At 50.7% G+C, this 19,538-nt stretch overlaps 1 protein-coding gene, 1 long non-coding RNA gene and 1 other non-coding gene across 4 annotated transcripts; 1 reads left to right on the forward strand and 2 right to left on the reverse strand.

Annotated features, from left to right (window-relative positions):
- The first annotated feature begins 335 nt into the window (after positions 1-335).
- On the forward strand, positions 336-13,611 carry LOC129145204 (uncharacterized). 2 transcript variants are annotated; one of them, XR_008550412.1, is made up of 4 exons: positions 336-464; positions 9,718-9,811; positions 10,307-10,500; positions 13,003-13,611. It is a non-coding gene; the product is annotated as an uncharacterized LOC129145204 (long non-coding RNA). The 2 variants fall into 2 exon arrangements; XR_008550411.1 differs by having other exon boundaries at positions 10,307-13,611.
- On the reverse strand, positions 1,100-1,172 carry TRNAT-UGU (transfer RNA threonine (anticodon UGU)). Its single transcript has one exon. It is a non-coding gene; the product is annotated as a tRNA-Thr (tRNA).
- TRIM7 (tripartite motif containing 7) lies at positions 6,986-18,580 on the reverse strand. Its single transcript, XM_037500577.2, has 7 exons — positions 18,068-18,580; positions 17,107-17,202; positions 11,928-12,158; positions 11,243-11,265; positions 10,846-10,961; positions 10,288-10,323; positions 6,986-8,943 (listed from the first exon to the last, which is right to left on the reverse strand). Exons 1-7 carry the CDS (start codon positions 18,578-18,580, stop codon positions 8,432-8,434), a joined length of 1,527 nt encoding a protein of 508 aa, XP_037356474.1. The 3' UTR covers positions 6,986-8,431.
- Between the last annotated feature and the right edge of the window lie 958 nt (positions 18,581-19,538).

The raw sequence follows: 19,538 nt of genomic DNA on the forward strand, positions 1-19,538 counted from the left end.
TTTCCAATGAAATTAAAGAAAGAAAAATGCCCAATTCTCTTCCGGTCTTCTAGAAAGTTTTTCTTTTAACAAGAACAAAATACACAACTAATATATGTTTATTTGATTTATTTATTCATACTATTAACGGAAGTCAACTACACAAACGAGGCCCAGTGAGCTGGGCCCGGGGCCGGGCGCGCCGGGCTCCGGGGCAGCCACCCGCCGCGGCCTTGGCCGCCCCGCGGCACGACCCGCGGGCAAGTGGCCCAGGAGGGGTTGGCCCCGCGCGGCCGCGCCGGCCCAGCCTCGCTCGGGCGCTCCCCCACGCGGAGGGGCCCTCGGGTCGGCCCTGAGCGAGTCCCCGCCCCGTTGGGGACGCGGCTGACGCCCGGACGCGCTCGGAGGCGGCTCAGGAATTGAAAGCCGAGCCCCGGCCGGTGAACCAGAGGAAACTCGCGGGAGGCTGGGGGAGGCCGGACGAGGTGCGGATGGGGAGCGCAAGCGGGGGACGGCGCGTCGGGACCCCGAAGGACGCGCCGGGATAGGCCGGGCCCCGCCCGCCGGGGCATTCCCGCCCGCGTCTCCCGGGGCCCAGAAACCCCCAAGCGCCCGCCTCCCGGGAAGGTCACCGCGGTACCGAAGGCCGATTGTGGGCACCAAGGGGGAACTCGGCTGGGGGAGTTAACTAACCCCCACCCCACCCCGACTAAAACATTCGCAGGCAGTGTGGGGCGGGCTGGGAGGCCCAGTCGCAGATGGGAACATTCAACGAAGAGCGGGAGACCCCCGCGGGCCCCCAGAGGCGGGCCGCGGACGGAAAGGAGCGCCTGCTCCCAAACCCGCCCGTCGCTCTCGCAGCGGGCAGCTGGCGGCGCGGGTGGGGGAGGAGGGGCGAGGGGCTGGGGAAAGTGGGAGAAGCGCACGGACCGGCGTAGGTTGTGGTCGCAAGCTAAGTGTGCCGTGCGTTCAGTTGAGATGCAAAGCGAAGGTAATAAAGGATTGTTGGGCGCAGGCACATGAGGGACAAAATGCACTCCAGTGCCCGGCCTCCCAGGAAGGAAGGGCGCAAGGCATGGTATTTTCCACTTTTCGGAAGAACGGGGAAGAAAAAAAAGTCAGGCCCCAGCGAGATTTGAACTCGCGACCCCTGGTTTACAAGACCAGTGCTCTAACCCCTGAGCTATGGAGCCAGCTGCGAGTTGAGCTTCTGCGCAGCAGTAGTTGACGCTGGCTACGGCACCGCGCAGCCGCAGAGGATCAAATAGATCGTGAACTGGAGGAATCCTTGTATTTTGGGTCGTGAGGGCCCAGCTTTGCCCCCACCGCCTGAAGCGTCCATAAAAGCCTCCCCCACACTCGTAAGCCCTCCGGCTAGCAAAAAAACAAAAACAAACAAAATACAACTTCCCACACACAAACACTGGAAAAGGATGGGGCGGGCCGCGCTGAGGATCTGGGTGCCGTCTCCAGCGCACTGAGCTGGAGGCAGATTGGGCCTTGCTAGACTGGAGGAAGGTTACATAGAGAAAAGAATTCTTATTGCGTGCTAGGACGGGAAGCCCGGGTCAGGGCACAAGGGAGGAGTTAGGAAAAGGTGTCTATAGGTCTGTGCTGTGGAGAACCCAGGTCGGAACTGGTAGGGCGACCCCGGAGTGGGCCAGGCTTTGAGGGCGCAGAGGTGGATAAAGAGGAAGAGGCTGAGAGTGCAGGGGCTATCAGAGTTTGGCATGTGAGGTGTAACCTAGGCTAAGTGGTTAAATTGTTTTCAGACCCTACAAAAGAAAAAAGAAGTTATCTTTCTTTTTGAGGCTTATACTTACAGATGCTGTAACAATCTTGGGCTGAGCTTCTGGGAAGAATGCAAAGAAAGGAGGGGCTATCCAGAAATGGGGCACCTTGAAAAAACTGAATCCTGGCCTTGGACACCTGTTATAAACAAAGTTTTTCTAAGTGGTTTGGAGTGTAGCAGCAGGATGGGCACAGAGGTTTTCTATGATTGGAGCAGACCAGACGGGTAATGGAGAATGCTGGAGCCCTCAGTGGCTTCCTCACGCTTTTATTGCAGCAACCAGGTATATGGCAGAAAGGGGTGTCCCCGGCCAGCAGGCCTTAGGCCTCCCAGCCCCCAGCAAGTCTTCACTCGATTCTCTAACCTTTCTCCTGCCTCTGCCTCTCTTGGCGAGTATCTCAATACTGTAGCCATGGTCCACAGAAGTAAACAACACAACTAAAAATAACAATGTAACAAAATGCAGGTGGCCACATCAGGCATGCAGTCCTAATGGCAGAGGGCAGAAAAGCCTTAAAATCATTTACCCTACAGATAGATGGGACCCTTAATAGGTCCTATAGTCACTGTTAGTATAATATGCTTATTTCTTTTGCTCTTTGGCCCTTGTCTCCTGAATTAGTTTCCTTTGTCTACAAAGGCTGGAGATATTAAAACTTACAAATAATTATAACTCAAGAATATAAACAATTGGGGTGACAACCCCAATTTATCCAGGTAAAGTTATCCAGGGAAAGATTCTGCTCCTCTATGGGCTCCCAAATAGCCACCCATATTTAGCAGGAAGTAGTTCCAGAAGATGGAACTCTACCCATTGCTCCTCAAAAATGAGGGGAAGGATATAGACAGAGGTGGGACTTGTACCCAGCCTGGTAACCATAAATTCCTCTCCCTTGCAGTACTCCTTGTATCCTTGCTTTGCTCCTTTTCTTACAGCCAAAACCAGAAAACCAGGCAAAAGTGGCTGAAACCAAAATGGATGTAGAAGCATGAGTGGTCCCCAGGAAAAGGGGAGGTTTCAGGTTCCCTGCCCCACCTAAGGAAGGGTGGAGCTGAGCAGGGAGGAAAATCTGGAGAGGAGACTGGAAAAGGAAGGAAGCAGGATGTAGAGCCAGGAGACCTGGAGGAGGCACATGGAGCAGAGACATGTGAAGAAGCTCATAGGGTAAATGGTTTTTCAGGCTTTTCTGCCCTCCCACCATTAGGATTGCTCTGACTGATGGGACACCTGCAGTTGTTACATTGTTGCAAACTCTTATTTACTTCTGTGGGCCATAGGAGGAGTATTGAGATAGTCACCCAGAGAAGAGGAAGCAGGAGAGCGAGGGAGAGAACAGAAGCCAAGAGAAGCCCAAAGTGAGGACTTGCTGGGGGTTTGGAGGACCTGCCGGCTTACTGCAACCCCGCCCCACCCCCCTACCCCCCTGCAGTGTACCTGGTTGCTGCTCTATATGTAACAGCACAATAAAAGCCTGAGAAAGCCACCGAGGGCTCCAGGACTCTCCTTTACCCCTCTGCTGGATTAGAAAACCTGCTCAGTGGCCTTCCTGCTCCTACAAAGCTGCACTTGCTTCTTGGTCCTAGACTGGTTGAAACAGATGTGGGTGAGAGACCCATGGGGAGGTTAACAATGGCAGCATTTATCTTGATTTTGTTTTTGTTCTTCTTCCAGATGTGCTGGGCCCCTCCCACCCCTATCCTATGGATCCCTACCATAAGGTGCCTTATACCTGTGGCAAACTTTCAGGCCACAATGGCCCTGCTTTGGGCCAACTCTGTTTAGCTGGGCATTTCCCCCCAAAGAGGATGGGTAACTTCGGGAGCTGGATTTGGAAACTATATTCTTTGTCTTTTCTTTGTTGCACACTAATTGTATTAAAGTTACTTTCCATTAAAGGTCTTACATGTTTTGTCTTGATGTGGCAGATGGCAGAACCTATTTAGAGAGGGCAGGTTTGGGGGTTCTAGGGTGCCCCCCGCCCTGCTCTGTAACAGTAAGACAAGGGTTAAAACACAACCTCATTACCATAGTAAAAACTAGGCCCACCAGCATCATGACAGATCTGGTCCAGAACCAATCTTGGAAGAAAAAAGAACATGAATAATAGTTTCTGGAACACCCTCCCTATTCTTCTGAAATCAAGTTGATGCAGACCTTTTAGCCTCTTCCCTTCCTTAGTAGTCCCCAATGTAAGTCTTTGCTTCTCCCCAATTCAGGGAGATGGCCTTTGTGACAAAAATCTACCATGCCCTCAGGTTTGCTTAGCATCAGATTAAACCTGATTTCTTATCGCCAACTCTTGTCCCTTAAGTTTTGGCTTATGAACAGTGAGTAGCCAGACCACAAAAAATCTTACAACAGAGGTACAAGGCAAGGTAAGACTAGGTCAGGCCTAGGGACCCCCTACTTCCTGCCTCACCCTTAAGATTTGCGTTGATTCTTAGGGGTCTGATTCTATCAAGGCCTGAAAAGGCCCACAGGACAACAGGCCAGGAGACAGGGTAAGAGCTCAGGTGAGGGGCAGAAGACTTAGCCCAACAGAAGTCAGAAAGTGGCAGTTGTAGGTGGTAAATCTGTTACAGGACAGCGAGAGGAGCACCCCAGACCCCGCAAACCTGCCTGCTCTAAATAGGTTCTGCCATCTGCTGCATCAACACAAAACATGAGACTTTAATGAAAAGGAACTTTAATACAATTAGTAAACAATACAGGGAAGGCAAAGAATATAGTTTCTAAATCAAGCACCCAAAGTTACCTTGTAGGTGAAAGTCCACCCAAATGGTAGCAAGCCCTGAAAACCTGCCACAGGTCTAAAGCACCTTTTGGCAGGGACCCATGATAAAGGATCAGAAACAACCAGACAAGTCTAGAAGGAAAAGAGCAAAATCAAAATGAAGACAAAAACCGCCATTGTCACCTCCCCACAGGTCTCTCACCCACATCTGTTTCAACCAGTCCAGGATCAAAAGGCAAGTGTAGTTTCTTCACGTCTCTTGGCTCCATGTGCTCCTCCAGGTCTCCTTCTGGAGCCATCCTGCTTCCTTCCTTCCTCAGTCCTTTCTGCAGCTTCCTCTCTTCTCTTTAGCTCCATTCTCCTTTGAGTGGGGCAGAGGACCTGGAATCTCCCTCTTTTCTGGGGTCCACCCTGTTACAGATTTTGGTTGGGTTGTCCAACCGCCCTGCTCTATGGTCTCTGCAAAGCCAGGTGCCTTATATAACCTGGGTACCCTCCAGCCTGTACGCTGAGGAGCTCAGTGAGAACCTGGTGACAAGAACCTGGGTTCTTGTGGTTCTGTGGCTCACAAGGATCTGGGACTTGTGTGTGGGGTCATAAGGGCACAAAGTTAGGTGTCGGGGTATTATTCAATAAAGTTAAAACTTGGTCTCTGCACTTTGCTCAACTAAACCAGGCTGGGAGACACAAAACAAATAAGAAAGAGGAGCCAATAGGTTGTCATGGGAACCTGGCCACAGGTCCTAACCATCAATGGGGGCTATCGAGAATTTTGGGAGAGATGCAAAACAGAGCAATCAACCTAGCAGGACAACTCCTGTGTGGAAGGCACACACAGAGAGATGTCCCAACAGATAACAACCTGCTGAGACCAACCTTTCAGTCAAGGAAAGCCCATGAAATCAAGGTATAAAGAAGAGAACAAGTCCTCCCTAGGGGCAGATCTCTCCTGTCTTGCCCGCTGCTTCCCTTAGCAGTGTATTTCAATAAATCTCCCTTTTCTGTTCACCACTGTCTCTGGTGAAACCTTTCACCCCCATGCCTCTGTCCTATATCCAGATTCTTCCTCACCGTATTAGGACAGGCATTGCTCTCAGAGACCCGGAGATCTCACAACCCTATAGTCTCCAGACCTCGTCCTATAGGCACCTGTACCAATCACCCCCACCTTCTGTAACCTGTTATATGTGTTGTGAAATTTCAGAATAATTGTTAGAGTAACTGTGATACTCAATCTGAAAGGCATACAAGCCCATATAACATTAGATATGGTGATAACATTAGACAATTTAATTAACAAATCAATGTTAGAAATGGATTTTCTTTGTGAAAACCATGGTTCAAATAGGTGGATTAGCTACAATGTTCTAGAGCTACTCTCCGTGTACGAACAGAACAGAGGACTTCCCCTCTAAAATGCTGCTGTATGCTGTATTCGCACATGCTCCTGGATTCTGATTGTCTGGTGCTATGTGCCGAGTCTGCCTCTAGAACAATGCCATGACTGATTGTAATGCCAAGAAGGACACAGCTAGTTCTATGATCTGGCAGACCTTGGTAGCTTTCTCAGGCTTTTATTGAGCTTTTACATATAGAGCAGCAATCAGGTACATAGCAGGCAGGGGTGCTGGGGGTCCAGGGGGCCGGAAGGCCTCCCAGCCCAGGGGGGAATCTTCACTCTGTGCTGGGCTCTCTACCCTTATCTCTCCCTCTCTCCTGCCTCCGCTTGTCTTTTTTTTTTTAAAGATTTATTTATTTATTTATACAAGCACTGGGTACAGTCAGAAGCGCGGGAGGGTGAAAGAATTCACCAGAGCCAGAGAGGGGAAGAGAACAGGCAGACTGACGAAGCACACTGCTGAGGGGAGCAGCGGGCGGCAGGAGAGGTCTGCGCGCCAGGTGAGACTCGCCTGTGGCCGGGGATTGCAGCCCAGCGCTCAACCACTGTGCCGCCTTGTCCAATATATCAATACTGTAGCCAGGGCCCACAGAAATAAACAATACAACTGAAAATAACAATGTACCAAAATGCAGATGCCCATATCAGGCAGGGTAATCCTAATGGCAGAGGGCAGAAAAGCCTGAAAATCATTTACCCTACACTGTTCTAGAAGAACCTTGTACATAGCATGCTTGAGGCACCTCAATGGGCAAAGCATGGAAACTCCATGACACATGCAGACTACTCAATTGTCACTGTCCCTGAATGCCAACACACACACCTAAACAAACTGTGCAGGACAGAATTAGGTCTGAGAATGACTTTCAGCTAGACTGGTAGTCAGGTAGTGGAGGAGGAAACCTACCACCCACATCTAAATATGAAGTGGCTAATATCTACCAATAAATCAATAATAGGGTATGACCAAGGTCTTTTTGCAACACCAATGCCCTACGCATATGTTCACAGATGCCCGCTCCCAGATCCACATGACCCCGGCCCTGCAATCTGAGATATAAACACACATGCCCGTGTTCCACACGTACATAAAACATGTTCATCCAGTCTGGCAGAAAACCTTGTTAACACTTGGGTTTTCTTTAAGATTTTATTTATTTTTGCATAGAAGAATTGGGGTATGCAAGGAGAAGGGGGGAAGGATTCACCAGAGACAGAGTGGGGAGCAGAACAGGCAGATTTACTGCTAAGAACAGCAGGCAAGACAGGAGAGGTCAGCTATGCCATATGTGAGTTAGCTCCCTGGCCAGGGGTCAAATTCAGGCTGTCTCAAGCTCAGGCTATCTGTCCAGGTGGACTGTAGCAGTGATATCTCTGAGACTTAACCCCTAAGCCACCAGCGGGGGACCCTTCTTAACACCTGTGCTCTTGAATTCGGACTGGAGGAGTCAGGAATGAGGCAAGTCACACCAGAAATGAGATCATACCTGTATTTCCATGTCCCCAATTTACTTCCCCAGGGAGCACTAAACAGGGGACAGTCTACCACCCCTTCACAGAAGCCCAGTCATACAGAAGTTGGGGATAACCAAGGGGATTAGGCAAGGGGATAACACCCACGCCAGCACAGATTCCTTTGTAAGAGGGTCCTTTGGTTTTGGCTACATTTGGCAAGTTCCAGGAGGCACATTTGTGTTCTATGCATTTCTATGCATCTGTCCTGTGATTCAAAATTCCAGAACCCATGGTCTCCTTACCCAAGGGAGACGATCGTTTAGCACTTGAAAGGGGTTTAGACATCTGTGAGAACACAAGACTGTCACTGTGGACGAGGATATACGTATCACTCTCTACTAATAGGCTAACAGGTGACTGAGAGTAGCAATGCCTGTGCTGTTGTCCTGGACTTTTCCCTCATGTACAGATTAAAGGTCTTTTTTCAAATTCTGGCCCAGATTGCCCTCTGAGCTGGGAACACGGTGTTCCTCCCTGAGTAGATAACCTTGTCAGCCTGCTAGATTCAGATCTCTTAAGGCAGAGCTGGTCACTGACAAGAAGTTAAAGTGAAAGTGATTATGAACATGGCTGGCTCAGCCCAAATTCCGTGCAAGTAAGGACAGCATCCAGGACCAGGAATTGCTGCTGTCATGGAACCAGAAGCCGGTTGAGTCAAGTTGGGAAGCTGGTGATAAGAAGGCCTTCTTTTGGGAACTGGGTTCCTTCCCTACCCATAGCCACCTCTTCAAGCAAAATCTATAAGCTGACAACAGACAGGGGCCGAGAGTCCAAGGTATTTTCTCCTCTGCTCAGCTGACAAAAGCCCACTTCCCAGTGGATCACCGTCATGCTCCCATGTTTTGACTGGGGGAAGCCCCTCTGGGGTAGCGTGAGTAGGTGTGTGTGGAGGGCAGTCCCAAAGGGACCTGAGGCTTCCCCACTGCTGGATCTCATCCCCTCCCACCAGCAACCAGGAACAGGAGGAGTCTGTCCTTCACTGGCTCTCTGGGAGGATGGGGGCATTGATCCTCAAGGCCAGATTCTCAAGTAGGTGCCAGTGGAGCAGACAGAGAAAAGGGGAAACACACGCTCGTGGAAGTTGACTCGGAAGGTGTAGAGGTGTCGCATGTCCTCTGCAGCATAAAAGGATACGGCCCCCACCTCCAAGTCCAGGGCCACACGCACTCGGGACAGATGCCCACAGTTGAGTGGCGTCCGCTCAGGACTGGTCACCGCCCAGTACTGCCCATTGTTGAGTTGCAGCGCCCAGACACCCTCCTCAGGTGTGAAGGGCGTGAGGCCCTTGCGGCGCACACTCTCCCGGGCCACTCCAAAGGCCCAGCCATCCTTGGAGCCTACTTCCACCTCCCAGTGGTGCCGCCCGGAGGAGAAGCCACAGGACGCCAGGACTCGAGTGTTGGTGTCAAAGCGGCGCGGGTGGATGGGCAGGTCCTGGGCCCGCTGGCCAAGGCGCACACTCTTAAGATCCAGAGAGAGGATGAGGCGGGGGTTAGCGGTGTCTGGGTCCAAGGTGAGCTCCACTGCAGGACAGAGACAGGGAGGGACGTCACTATGCAGGCCCCTTACACAGCTCCCGCCCTTTTTTTTTTTTTTTTTTGGCTCAATAACTATTTGTTGAAATCTAACAAATGCAATGTACAGATCTGTTTTGGATTCCAATTTAAAAGACAACCCAGGGATTCAAGGACTAGATATTGGAAAGAATTATTGATTTTTGTAGTTGAGATAATGATTTTGTGGTTAGATTTTTTTTTTAAGTCTGTTTAGAGATAACAAATATTGAGATGCTTATGAAAATGGTACGTCTTCTTTGCTTTGTCTCAAAATAATTCAGTAGATAGGGGTGTTTATGAAAAATATTAGCCACAAATCATACTGTTGAAGTTACACTCTGCAGAACATTCACTATGCTCTTTTCTCTACCTGTATATGTTTGAAACTTTCCACAATAAAACATTAAAATATGCACACTTGTAAGTACTATTATGTTCCAGGCCTGTCATAGGTCCTAGGAACCCCATAGTCAAGTTTCTCTGACCACCTGTAGATTCTGAGGTAAGGAGGAGGAAAAACAGTAAATGACAAATGTAGAGGATAAGAGGATCCAGAGAAAAGCTATAATTTCAACTACAGGAATAGGAAGGGCCTCACTGCAAGGGCACACTTGAGGAAAGCCATAAAGGAAGAGAGGAAGCCAGAGGAAGCCACCTGTCTGAGGGAAGGATATCCTAGGCCAAGGAACAGGCAATGCAGTGCAAAGGCCCTGAAGTAGGTGTGCGCTTGATGTATTCCAGGAGCAGCAAGAAGGGTGTATGGCTGCACAGCATGAAACAGAAGAACAGAGGCCAGATCCCATATGACTTTGAAGACCAAAGTCTTGAGTGACAGGTACCAATGAAGGGTTCTGAGCAGAGCAAGGACATCCTTCCCAGATAAATTCTGACTTAGCTGTTTTCATCATGAGGAGTATGTGCATCCACTCTCCGCCCCTGTTCTCCCTGTAGAGCTGGTCCCACTCACCTCAGAGCTCTGCAGGAGTAAGAATCACCTCTGTCTTCAGTCTCTTGCTTCCCCTGGTCCCTCTATACCTCCCCCCACCCCCAGAAGAGGCCTTTGTCTATTAGTGGGGACAGGAGAAAAAGGCTCATCCAGGTAACTGATAAGCCCTCCCCAATCTAAGTATCCCAGGGCATGCCTACTCCCAGATCAACCCACAGCTTACAGGTTGACTGGAACTTCAGATGAGGGGGTAAAGAACAGCAGAGGCAGAGTTGCAGAGGAAGGTGGGCAGAAGGAATCCCTGTGGGCAAAGATTCTCTACGTGATCAAATAACAACTACTCACTATCAAAACCACCATCATACCTTTCTCTTCTTTCTCCAGCTCTCCCCGAAGATCCTCTGAGGAGGAAGACAAAGCAGGGTGTACATGAGAGACAAAGACGCTATCTGTCCAGCAATGACAGAGACATCAAGACATCACCTCCTCTGACATTTATAGTCCCACTGGCTCTCTCACTCTCCAGATACCCCAGAAGCCAAGAGTCAAAGTGCAGATGCTGGGCCAAGCTGGAGTGGGTAAGGGGCAGTATCCTAACTCTGTCTCTTCCTACTTTCTCCTCCTTTTCCTGGAGCTAAGCTAAGCTGAGCTCTCCCTCCTCACTTCCTCTTTCTGCTCACAATACTTTACCCTATCCATCCATCCATCTTCAGGGAAACTTCATGCCCTTGGTGGGGGTGTGAGGGCCTGGATATATTTGCCACTACAGCCTCCTCACATTAATCTGGTCTAGACACACCCCAGCTCCTGTTTTCTCACACAACTTCTGGAAAGGCACATCCTCAGGACCCCAAACTACCAGAAATATACCACCACCCACGTTGTATGGCCCAGCGCTCCCCCACGCTCCCACAGGCCCTTACCTTTGAATTTCTTGAGCAGCCCCTTTAAGACAAAGGTCTTGAGGGAAACATTCCAGACTTTATTCTTCATCTCGGAAGAGACTGTGGTTGGCTTGGGGCTTGGCACATTGCTGCACCTATAGGATGAGACCCAGAAGGAGCCCATAAACACTGCACTTCCACCAGGCTGTGACAATTAGGATGGCAAGGTCTTCTTGGTGAGGAAAGTTAGAAAAAGGAGAGCCTGATTTCAAGTCAGAATGAACACCCATGGCCCAGAAGGTACGTAAAGCAGTGTATGAGGGCTGGAAGCGGTGTTAGGTGAGCAACTGTTGGAGGCATGGCAGTGAAAGACAACTCAATGAAAAAGGAGAAAAGGCAGCTTGGAGAGGCCCAAGGAATTCTTAGGTCCACTCACCTGTTCAGTGTGTTTTTGAATTCCTGGAGAGAAAAATGAAAGAAAACCGTATTAACATCAGGTAAACTATATTCACCTTTGAAACTAGTTCCTTGTCCTGTTTCCAGGGCTATCAGCAAGAAACACTTGTACTAACCATCCCCCACCAGCCTTGGCCTAAGAGGCATTGGCTTCCCACTATGGCTGGTCACTGGGTCTCTCAACATGGTGACCCTGCTGCAGCTCTACAAATGCTCCCTTCATTACAGAATCATTCCTGAGCCAGGTGCTGGAGCCCTCTGTACTTGACTCCAACCAAAACAAGTCACAATCCTTATGCAATGACTGGTCACTCTGGCTAGCACCTAATGATTGTTCTTGACCCATTTGTGATGTGTGAAGTTTAGTAGATTGTGACTATGTTTAAATGAAATAGAAAACATCAAAGTTCATAACATGTAGTAGAGGTACAGAGAAGTTTCTGAGACTTTTGTCTCAAGTGTGTATACACTGAAGAATGATGCAAAATATATTATGGTTCATGGTCAAGAAAGTTTTACCACATTCCTTTAGAGATCTAACCCAAGAAATCCAGGGCACTTTGCTCGAGTCCTCTTTGGTTTTTGATTATGTGATTCTATTAAACTCACAGGATCTCACTCTGTTAGGCTGCTGTTTGCAAAGACTCAGGTCAAGGTAGACTCACCTGAAGGCAGTCAAGGTCAGGCTTTCGCGTTGTCTCCTGGATCTGGCTACTCAGCTTGGAGAGCTGGGCAATCTCACTCCCCAGCTGGGCCAGGTTCTCATTCTGCTTCTGTGTCACCTCCCGTGATACCTCCTCCAGGCGGCCCAGGAGCCTACCCTCCTGCTCCACCAGGAAGGCCCTCAGGGCCTGGAACTCTGCCCCTACCTTCTCTCGCTCTGCAGCCATCTGCTTCTGTCCCAAGTAAGAAAATTGAGAGGCAAGGGCACATAAGCATGGAGCAGTGGTGTTTGGGCAGGAGATTCTGAGTTGTCCCATGGGGCAGGGTTCCACCCCCCCTCTGCTAAGGGGTCAGAGATTCACCCACATAAGCCTGTCCACAGCAAACGCTTTCATTTAAATCCCCCAAATCTGAGTATGCAGCAGCTTCAACACATGCTCTGGCCTCTCCTGTCACACTTGTCCCTGTCCTTGGGTGTCGGCTCTCCCACCAATCTAGGGCCACTTCAAACTTGCCCCAGACCTACTTAGGCTGCTGTTTTCTCATTTGAAAAGGGGAAAGATTAATCAATGCCTCTAGGGGTGCCACTCCACTGATTTAACTGAGGTCACTCTTTCTTCCTCAAACACACTTTGTGCCCAAAATGGAGTTACGTACGTTAAGCCCCACATCACCAAACCTAGACTTAGATGCAGTTTCAGCTCTCCCAGAGATAGACTCTTAAACCAGTCAATCAGGAATCAGCTTATCAGCACTGGTTAGTTAGGTCAATTGCCTGATAAGCCCTTGCTATATCCTATAGGGAAAGTAACCTTGCAATAATCAACCTGCCTTTTTGACTGGTGCAACTTCCTTGTTTCTGCCCCCTTCTGTCTATAAAATCTCTTGCCCTGTAAAACCCTTTGGAGCCCCTTCCTATCTGTTAGATAGGATACTACCTGGTTCATGAGTGGCTGGATGAAGCTAATAAATCTCTAAATTTTACTCAATTGAATTCATTCTTTAACATTCACCAACCCTCCTATTTTCACTTTCTTAAAAAAAAAAAACTATTCTAAATAGACCTTTATTGACCAGGGTGTGTTTTAGGATTTAAAGGCTGAATGGTCCAGGTCACAGGGACATAAGTGAAGTCAACGGTAGGCTGCCTGACTACTGCTGGCAGCAGCCATCAAGGAACATGTAGTCTTTGCTTTTGTGGCAGTCATCCTCTGGTCTCAGCCACCGTAGGAACCTGCTGGTGGTCAGACACCCACTTATTCTCCACCAGGATGCCCAATCAGTTGCAGAGCCAGGTTCTATGGGGCAGTGAGCTCCGTGTGGGGCATCACCACTCTGCCCAGCAAGGCCATCATCTCTTCATTAATGATTATCATGCTGATGATGGAGTGTCTGGCAGGAAGATCCAGCTCAGACAGGGTTTCAGCAGAGCCTCCAAGTTGACTGTCAAGATGCTGCTGAAGGTGAAGAGGCAGATCTGCCAGTGACTCCTCCTGGATCTTCCTAAACATCATGGTTTGAACTTCGCAAAGATCCCACGCTTTGCTATTCATCTTCTTGTTGATAACAAAATGGTGTTAGGTCTCCAGTCATCGATTTTCATGGCCTTGGAAGCAGTGACCATGTAGACAGATCCCCTCCATTTTGCAACAACAACAAAAAACCTCCACTTGACTAAAAATTAGTAATAAATGGAATTAAAGATTATTATTCCTGTATTCTTTCTTCCCTACGCCCCCTCCTCATGAGTAACCATTAACTGTCTCCACCTACATTCCTAGGAACTTGGAAAATTGCTTTTGTTATTACATCGCTAATAAAATTCTGTGTGTCACTGGGGTTGGTAGTGGCATCAGAAACTAACATGCTGATTGCTGAGAATACATCCTGCTGGGAAAGTTGAACACCTGGTCTCAGGTAGTTAGACTGCCCAGCCCCTCTTGAGACCTGGAAATATGAAGCTCTGTACATCCCTTCTCCAATTCCTCCCTTATATAACCATCAGCTCTTCATTAATGATTATCTTGCTGATGCTGGAGTGCCTGGCAGTTGGTGATAGAACTGTTTGCTGGTCACACATTGGTAGGCATCACTCTCATGGGCTGCCACGTAAGGGACCACTGGGGGGCACAGCAAACACCAGATAAACACTCCAGCAGCTGCAGGTTGATGTGCCGATACAAGAGCACCTGCCACACTGCTCCATCTTCTCCTGATCCTGGTTGCACTCCTGGCAAGCTGTGCAGCAGCAGACCCTGGCACAGAAGCTCCTTGACCCGCAGCTTGATGTGTGTTCCTGGTCAGGCTTTGGTGGAAGGCACAGATGCCTGCAGCAGCATGGTGTGGTTGTACAGGATCTGTACTGGCGGGTTCACCAAATGTTGTCTTGTAGGTGGCTCAAGGCATGAGGTTATGGGCCTGATACCAGCGGGAATGCAGTGCACATAAAAAACACCTTTTCTATTGAGCAATTATAAAGGTAACACACACTCATAACACAAAATCTGGGAGATGTATAAGGTTATAAAGAAGAAAGGAATAGTAATGCCAGTGACCACAGATTACAGCCCACCCACAGCAATCCAAGTGGAATATGCTGTATGCAGGCTTCATACTCTATTCTTCCCATTAGTATGATCCTCAGGAGTTTTCAATCCTGTGTTTTCTGATGCAGACCTGTACTCCTGATCCTCTTGAATCTTTATGTGAATGCGCAGGAATGACCTCACACGATAGAACAAGCAAGTCTTCTCACGGCCAGTGACAAGAGAGAAATGACTCTGCCCTTTCAGGACAAGCTTGACTTTCAAAGTTCTTCTTCCCTAAAAATACTAGGGGAGGCTCCCCAGGACCTGCATCATCAGAATGTTAGGCAAGGAGGCTGATGCTGCCTTACAGGTGTTAACTCATTCATCACTGACAACAACCCTATGGCAAGGGTGCACTCTCACCCTATTTTACAAATAAGGAGACAGAGACAGAAGGGCACATGATCAGTAAGTGGGGAGTCAGAAGTCTAATCCATGGAGTCTAAACTTCTTGCAACTATGTCATATGGCCTCCAAGGAGGTAACACAAGTGAAATATTATTTGCCAAAATACTCTGAATAAGGGTTTCACAACCTCAGCACTACTGACATTTGGGGTCAGATCATTCTTTATTTGGAGGGCTGTCCTGTGCATTGTAGGAGGTTTAAACAGTGCCAGTAGCACCCCTGCACCTCTGTTGACAACCAAAAATATCTCCAGATATATTTGGACATTGCCAAATGTGCCCTGGGGGCCAAAATTACCTCCAGTTGAGACCCCTTCGTGGTAACAGCATTTTCAAGCAAAGGTATTCATTCTCCTTATCAGGCAGCAAAGGTTATCCTCTACTTCTATTGTTTAATTTAGTAGGTACTTTATAAAGGATGTGTGGACCAAAAGTGGGGGTAAGTGGGTGGGTGTTGGCAGAGGACAGAATGGAAGGTTCCAAGCAGTGTCAAGGGTTGCTGAGTGGAATTAAAGACAGTGAAGCTGGTCAGGGTGTGGAAGATGCTCTAAGTCATGGATATACCACAGTGGCTAAGGACTCAGGTGCCTACTTGGTTCTCCAGCAGAAGAAGATGGAGCTCTGAAGGAAGGAAAGGGCACTCTTCCTTATGAAGGGAAATGAATGATCAGATGGGAAGACTGGGATGTGCAGCACCACATGCATGTGTACCAGATGCAGTTGAGGGTCAGGAAAGGACCCTGGGGAATCTGAATTTAGGTTCCTCCCCTCCTTCCCACCCATCCCTACTTCCATAAGGGGGCCATACTCAAGTTCCTCTTCCTCCCTTGCTATCTCCAGAATCCAATGACTCTACACTAATAGGCCCCAGTAGATCCTTTTGTTCTCTTAATATCTATTTGTTGACTTAAGAATTTGCAAGTGGCAAATGTGAGTCAGTAGCCCACATCTGCCTACCTTAACCAAAATGAGCCCCATTTCACTTTTCTGTCCCACTGCAAGGAAGACAGAATAAAATCCCAACCCACCAAGGAGTGCTGGGCACATTTGGTTGCGCAGCAGCTGCAGTTGGAAATCAAGTCCCCAAACCTGCAGTCTTCTGCTGGGTTGGAAGCAGCTCAGGCAGATTCTGTGTCCCTTCCCCCTTAGCCTCACTTTCAAAGTTTAAACAGCTCTAAAAATGAAAAAAACGTTTTTTCGGAACTCTTCTGGTGGGGAAAACATGCCCTGGACTGACGCCAGGTTATTTATTTTTTTAAAAGATTTATTTATTTATTTATTATTTATTTATTTATACCAGCACTGGGTATAGTCAGAAGCGTGGGCGAGTGAGAGAATTCACCAGAGCCAGAGCCGGGAAGAGAACAGGCAGACTGACTGAAATACACTGCTGAGGGGAGCAGCGGGCGCGGCAGCAGAGGTCTGTTGCACCAAGTGGGACCCTCGCCGGTGGCCGGGGATCGAACCAATGCTGCAGAGGCTGCGGGCAGCTTCGCAGCCCAGGGCTCAATAGCTGCGCAGCCACCAGGGGAGGCCAGATGCCAGGTTATTTTCTGTATTTTTGTTCCCCACTAATTTAAATATTCTCGTGTTTCTTTGTGGAAACATTAGTGCGTTGGGGCCTCCCTGTTAGCGCAAGGGGTTAAGTCTCAGGACTATGAAGCTATCCGCAGCCACTGCAACAGGAGGCCGGAGAGCTAACCCACATGGCCCAGCAGACCTCTCCTGCCTATCTCACTGCTTCCTTCAGCAGTGGATTTCAGTAGATCTGCCTGTTCTGCTCCCCACTCTGTCTTTGGTGAATCCTCTCACCCATGGCATCTCTGGCCTGTTCCTCAGCTCTTGAATGCATAAATAAATCAATCCTTAAAAAAAGGAAAAAGAAACATTAGTGTGTTCACTTGCAAATAAGCTATATAGGCTTTACTTGAGCTGTTATGTAATACTAGGGTGACTATACCTTGATTCACTGTTCCAGATTAAGCCCCCTGTTCTAGAATAACTCAACACTCCCTTTCACTCTTAAAAGTTCTGATTGTATAATAATTATATGATCACCTTATATATCCTATTAGCTTCCTAAAATTAACCTTGCTGCTTGTTCCACATGCACACACCCCAACACCACACACAGAGCCAGAGCAGTGGGTAGCTCTCTGCTGTTGCACTGGGGAGGCAAGGCTCACCAGGAGCTCCTTGCTCTCCTTCTCTTCAGTGGAACGAAACACCTCATAGTCCTCCAGATCCTTCTTCAAAACCCTCAGTTTGGCCTCCAGGAGCTCCTGTAGGAGGGGAGAAGGGAGACACTGTGGGCAGAGGATTCTGGAACCCCCACATGTGCCTTCCTGGAGTCATCAGGAGAAAGAGAAGGTCCTCCTCATCGAGGAGGAAGAGGCCAGGCTGAAGTTATCTGTGATTGGATAGATACAGCTTTCCTAGAGGACAGGGATATTGCAGGGTGAGTCTAAAAACCCAAGGTGCCACTTCCCCAATGTTGGGCACCACCGGTACCCAGGTCAAACTGAAACGCAAGCGCCCCCCCAGCCCCCCTCCCCTCCCCCAGATGAAGCCGCCTAGTCCTTTCTTCATTCTTCTCCCTCGCGCCGGAAAGCTCTGGGTGGGAGGGATGGAGTAGGGAAAGGCGCAGAGACTGGGAACTGTGTGCCCAAGACCTCCACGCACACCACAGCGGAGACCCCAACCAGGAGGCTGGAAAGGGAGGCTCCCGGAATCAGCAACTTTCGTATTACCCCACCGGCTATCGGCACTGTCCGCGCGCTACGCAGCCCGGGTGCCACCACCCTCTGACCCTCACGTCCCGGGAAGGTGGTCCTGCACTCGGTCCGGGAGGTGAGGACGCCGAGCAGAGCCACGCCCAGAGGCAGGGCTCAGTATAGGGGTAGCAGAATGTGGGTGTGATGAAGACGCCGAAATAAAGAGTATCGCCAGAAGGAGACGCCCTGGGTGGGTGGAGGGCGGCATTCGGCTGCGGGGGTGACAGAACGAGAACCGCCCGGGCCTGGGAGCCAGGGTGTGCAGCCCGGGAGGAGAGGAAAGCGCCCTGCCCGGCGTCGGCTCCGCGGGCGCGGGACGGCGGGCGCGGGACAGGGGCTGCCGAGGGCCCACTCCGGTGGGGCCGGGTCTCACCTTGGCTTCCTGCACCGCCTCGTCGAGCGGCAGCACGGCGTGCGCTCGGTGCTCGCGGGCGCGGTCGCACACCACACAAATGGGGCGCCCGTCGTCCTGGCAGTAGAGCTTGAGTGGCTCGCCGTGCAGCGCACAGCCGACCCCCGCGCCGTCGGAGGGCTCGCGACCCCCCGGCGCGGCCGCCGGGAAGTTGAAGCGCCGCAGCAGCGCCGCCACCGAGGCGAGCTGGCGGTTCGGCCGCAGCTGGCTGGGGCGCGCGGGCTCGCGGCACTGAGGGCAGGGCAGCGGGGCCGACGAGGTGCGGGGCGCAGCCGGGACGGCGGTCCCCGCGCACGGACGCTCCCAGCAGCGCGCGATGCAGGCGCGGCAGAAGCTGTGGCCGCACTCGACCGACACCGGCTCGCGGAAGAGCTCCAGGCAGATGGAGCAGGTCGCCTCGCCCTGCAACTCCGCCGCTAGGGCCAGCGCCTCGGCCCCGACGCGCGGGCCGCTGCGCGGCCCCACCGTCGCCATGCACGGCCTCTGCGCTCCCGGGTCGGGTCGCGGCGGGATCGCACGGCCCCCGGCTCCGATCGCCCAAGAGAGCGGAAGGGCGGGGCTGACGCCCGCGGACTGTGGCTGGAGCCGAGGGCGCGCCGGGCAGGGAGACCCGAGGGTGCGCGTCCGCGGCCAAAACTCCCGGTACCCGGCGGCGCCCAGCGCCTCGGCTCCGCTCCGTAGCCCTCAGTGCCCAGGCTTTCACGTGGCCTTCCTGGTCCCGCGGCGCCCTGTCTGCGTGGCCCTAGAAGCTCTCAGCCCCGCCACGGGTCTTCCTTGGTTGCCCCAGCTTGACCCAGTCAGCAGTGGGAAACAGGCCGGGACAGGTGGGCCCGAACCACACAGCTGGGAGCCCCTCCAGGTCGCCAGCCGGGGCAAGGACCTGCCACTCGCGTCAGGGTGTCAGGTTCCCGGAGTGCAGGTTTCTCCCAGCGCTGTGCTGGGCTAAATTTAGGGTCTGGAACCTGGCCTTTGCCACCCAGCGCCAAGCCTGTCCTTGTATCCACTTCTGTAGTTATCTTTCCAGAGATTGCCCTACCTCACCCCCCGTTTAATCTTTAATTTTTTTTGAACAAATAATAAATTGAAATCGATTTTCCTACTTGGTGTTAACCCTCCCCTCAAATCCTAGCCCTTTCTTGTCCTCGCACCTCCTACCCTCAGGTGGGAGGATTCCCCATATGAGGAGGGTATCCCCCTGAAGAGCCAGTAATGTTTATTACTGCCCTTCTCTCCTCATTCCTTCTGGAGGTCACTCGGATCAGGCTTCTGCACCCACATTCCTCAGAAAGCAGGCTTTTTTGTTTGTTTGTTTTTTTGTCAAGGTAACCGGTGACCTCAGTGATTCCAACCCAAAGGATTCTTCTCAGCTCTCACCTCACCTCCCCTCTCTGATTTTTTCCTACACCCTTTCTCAGGGTGCTGGCAGGGTCAG

Source organism: Talpa occidentalis, unplaced genomic scaffold (assembly GCF_014898055.3).
Source record: "Talpa occidentalis isolate TD23 unplaced genomic scaffold, MPIMG_talOcc4v2.1 talOcc4.9, whole genome shotgun sequence".
NCBI classification, from domain to species: Eukaryota; Metazoa; Chordata; class Mammalia; order Eulipotyphla; family Talpidae; genus Talpa; species Talpa occidentalis.

What these genes read in the sequence shown, in the direction of transcription:
- TRIM7 (XM_037500577.2), bottom strand. Translation starts at nt 18,580, where the DNA reads ATGGCGACGGTGGGGCCGCGCAGCGGCCCGCGCGTCGGGGCCGAGGCG. An exon ending in AGGCGGTGCAGGAAGCCAAG is followed by an intron (nt 17,203 to 18,067) that starts GTGAGACCCGGC and finishes CCCCTCCTACAG; the next exon opens with GAGCTCCTGGAGGCCAAACT. An exon ending in CTGACCTTGACTGCCTTCAG is followed by an intron (nt 11,266 to 11,927) that starts GTGAGTCTACCT and finishes TTTTCTCTCCAG; the next exon opens with GAATTCAAAAACACACTGAA.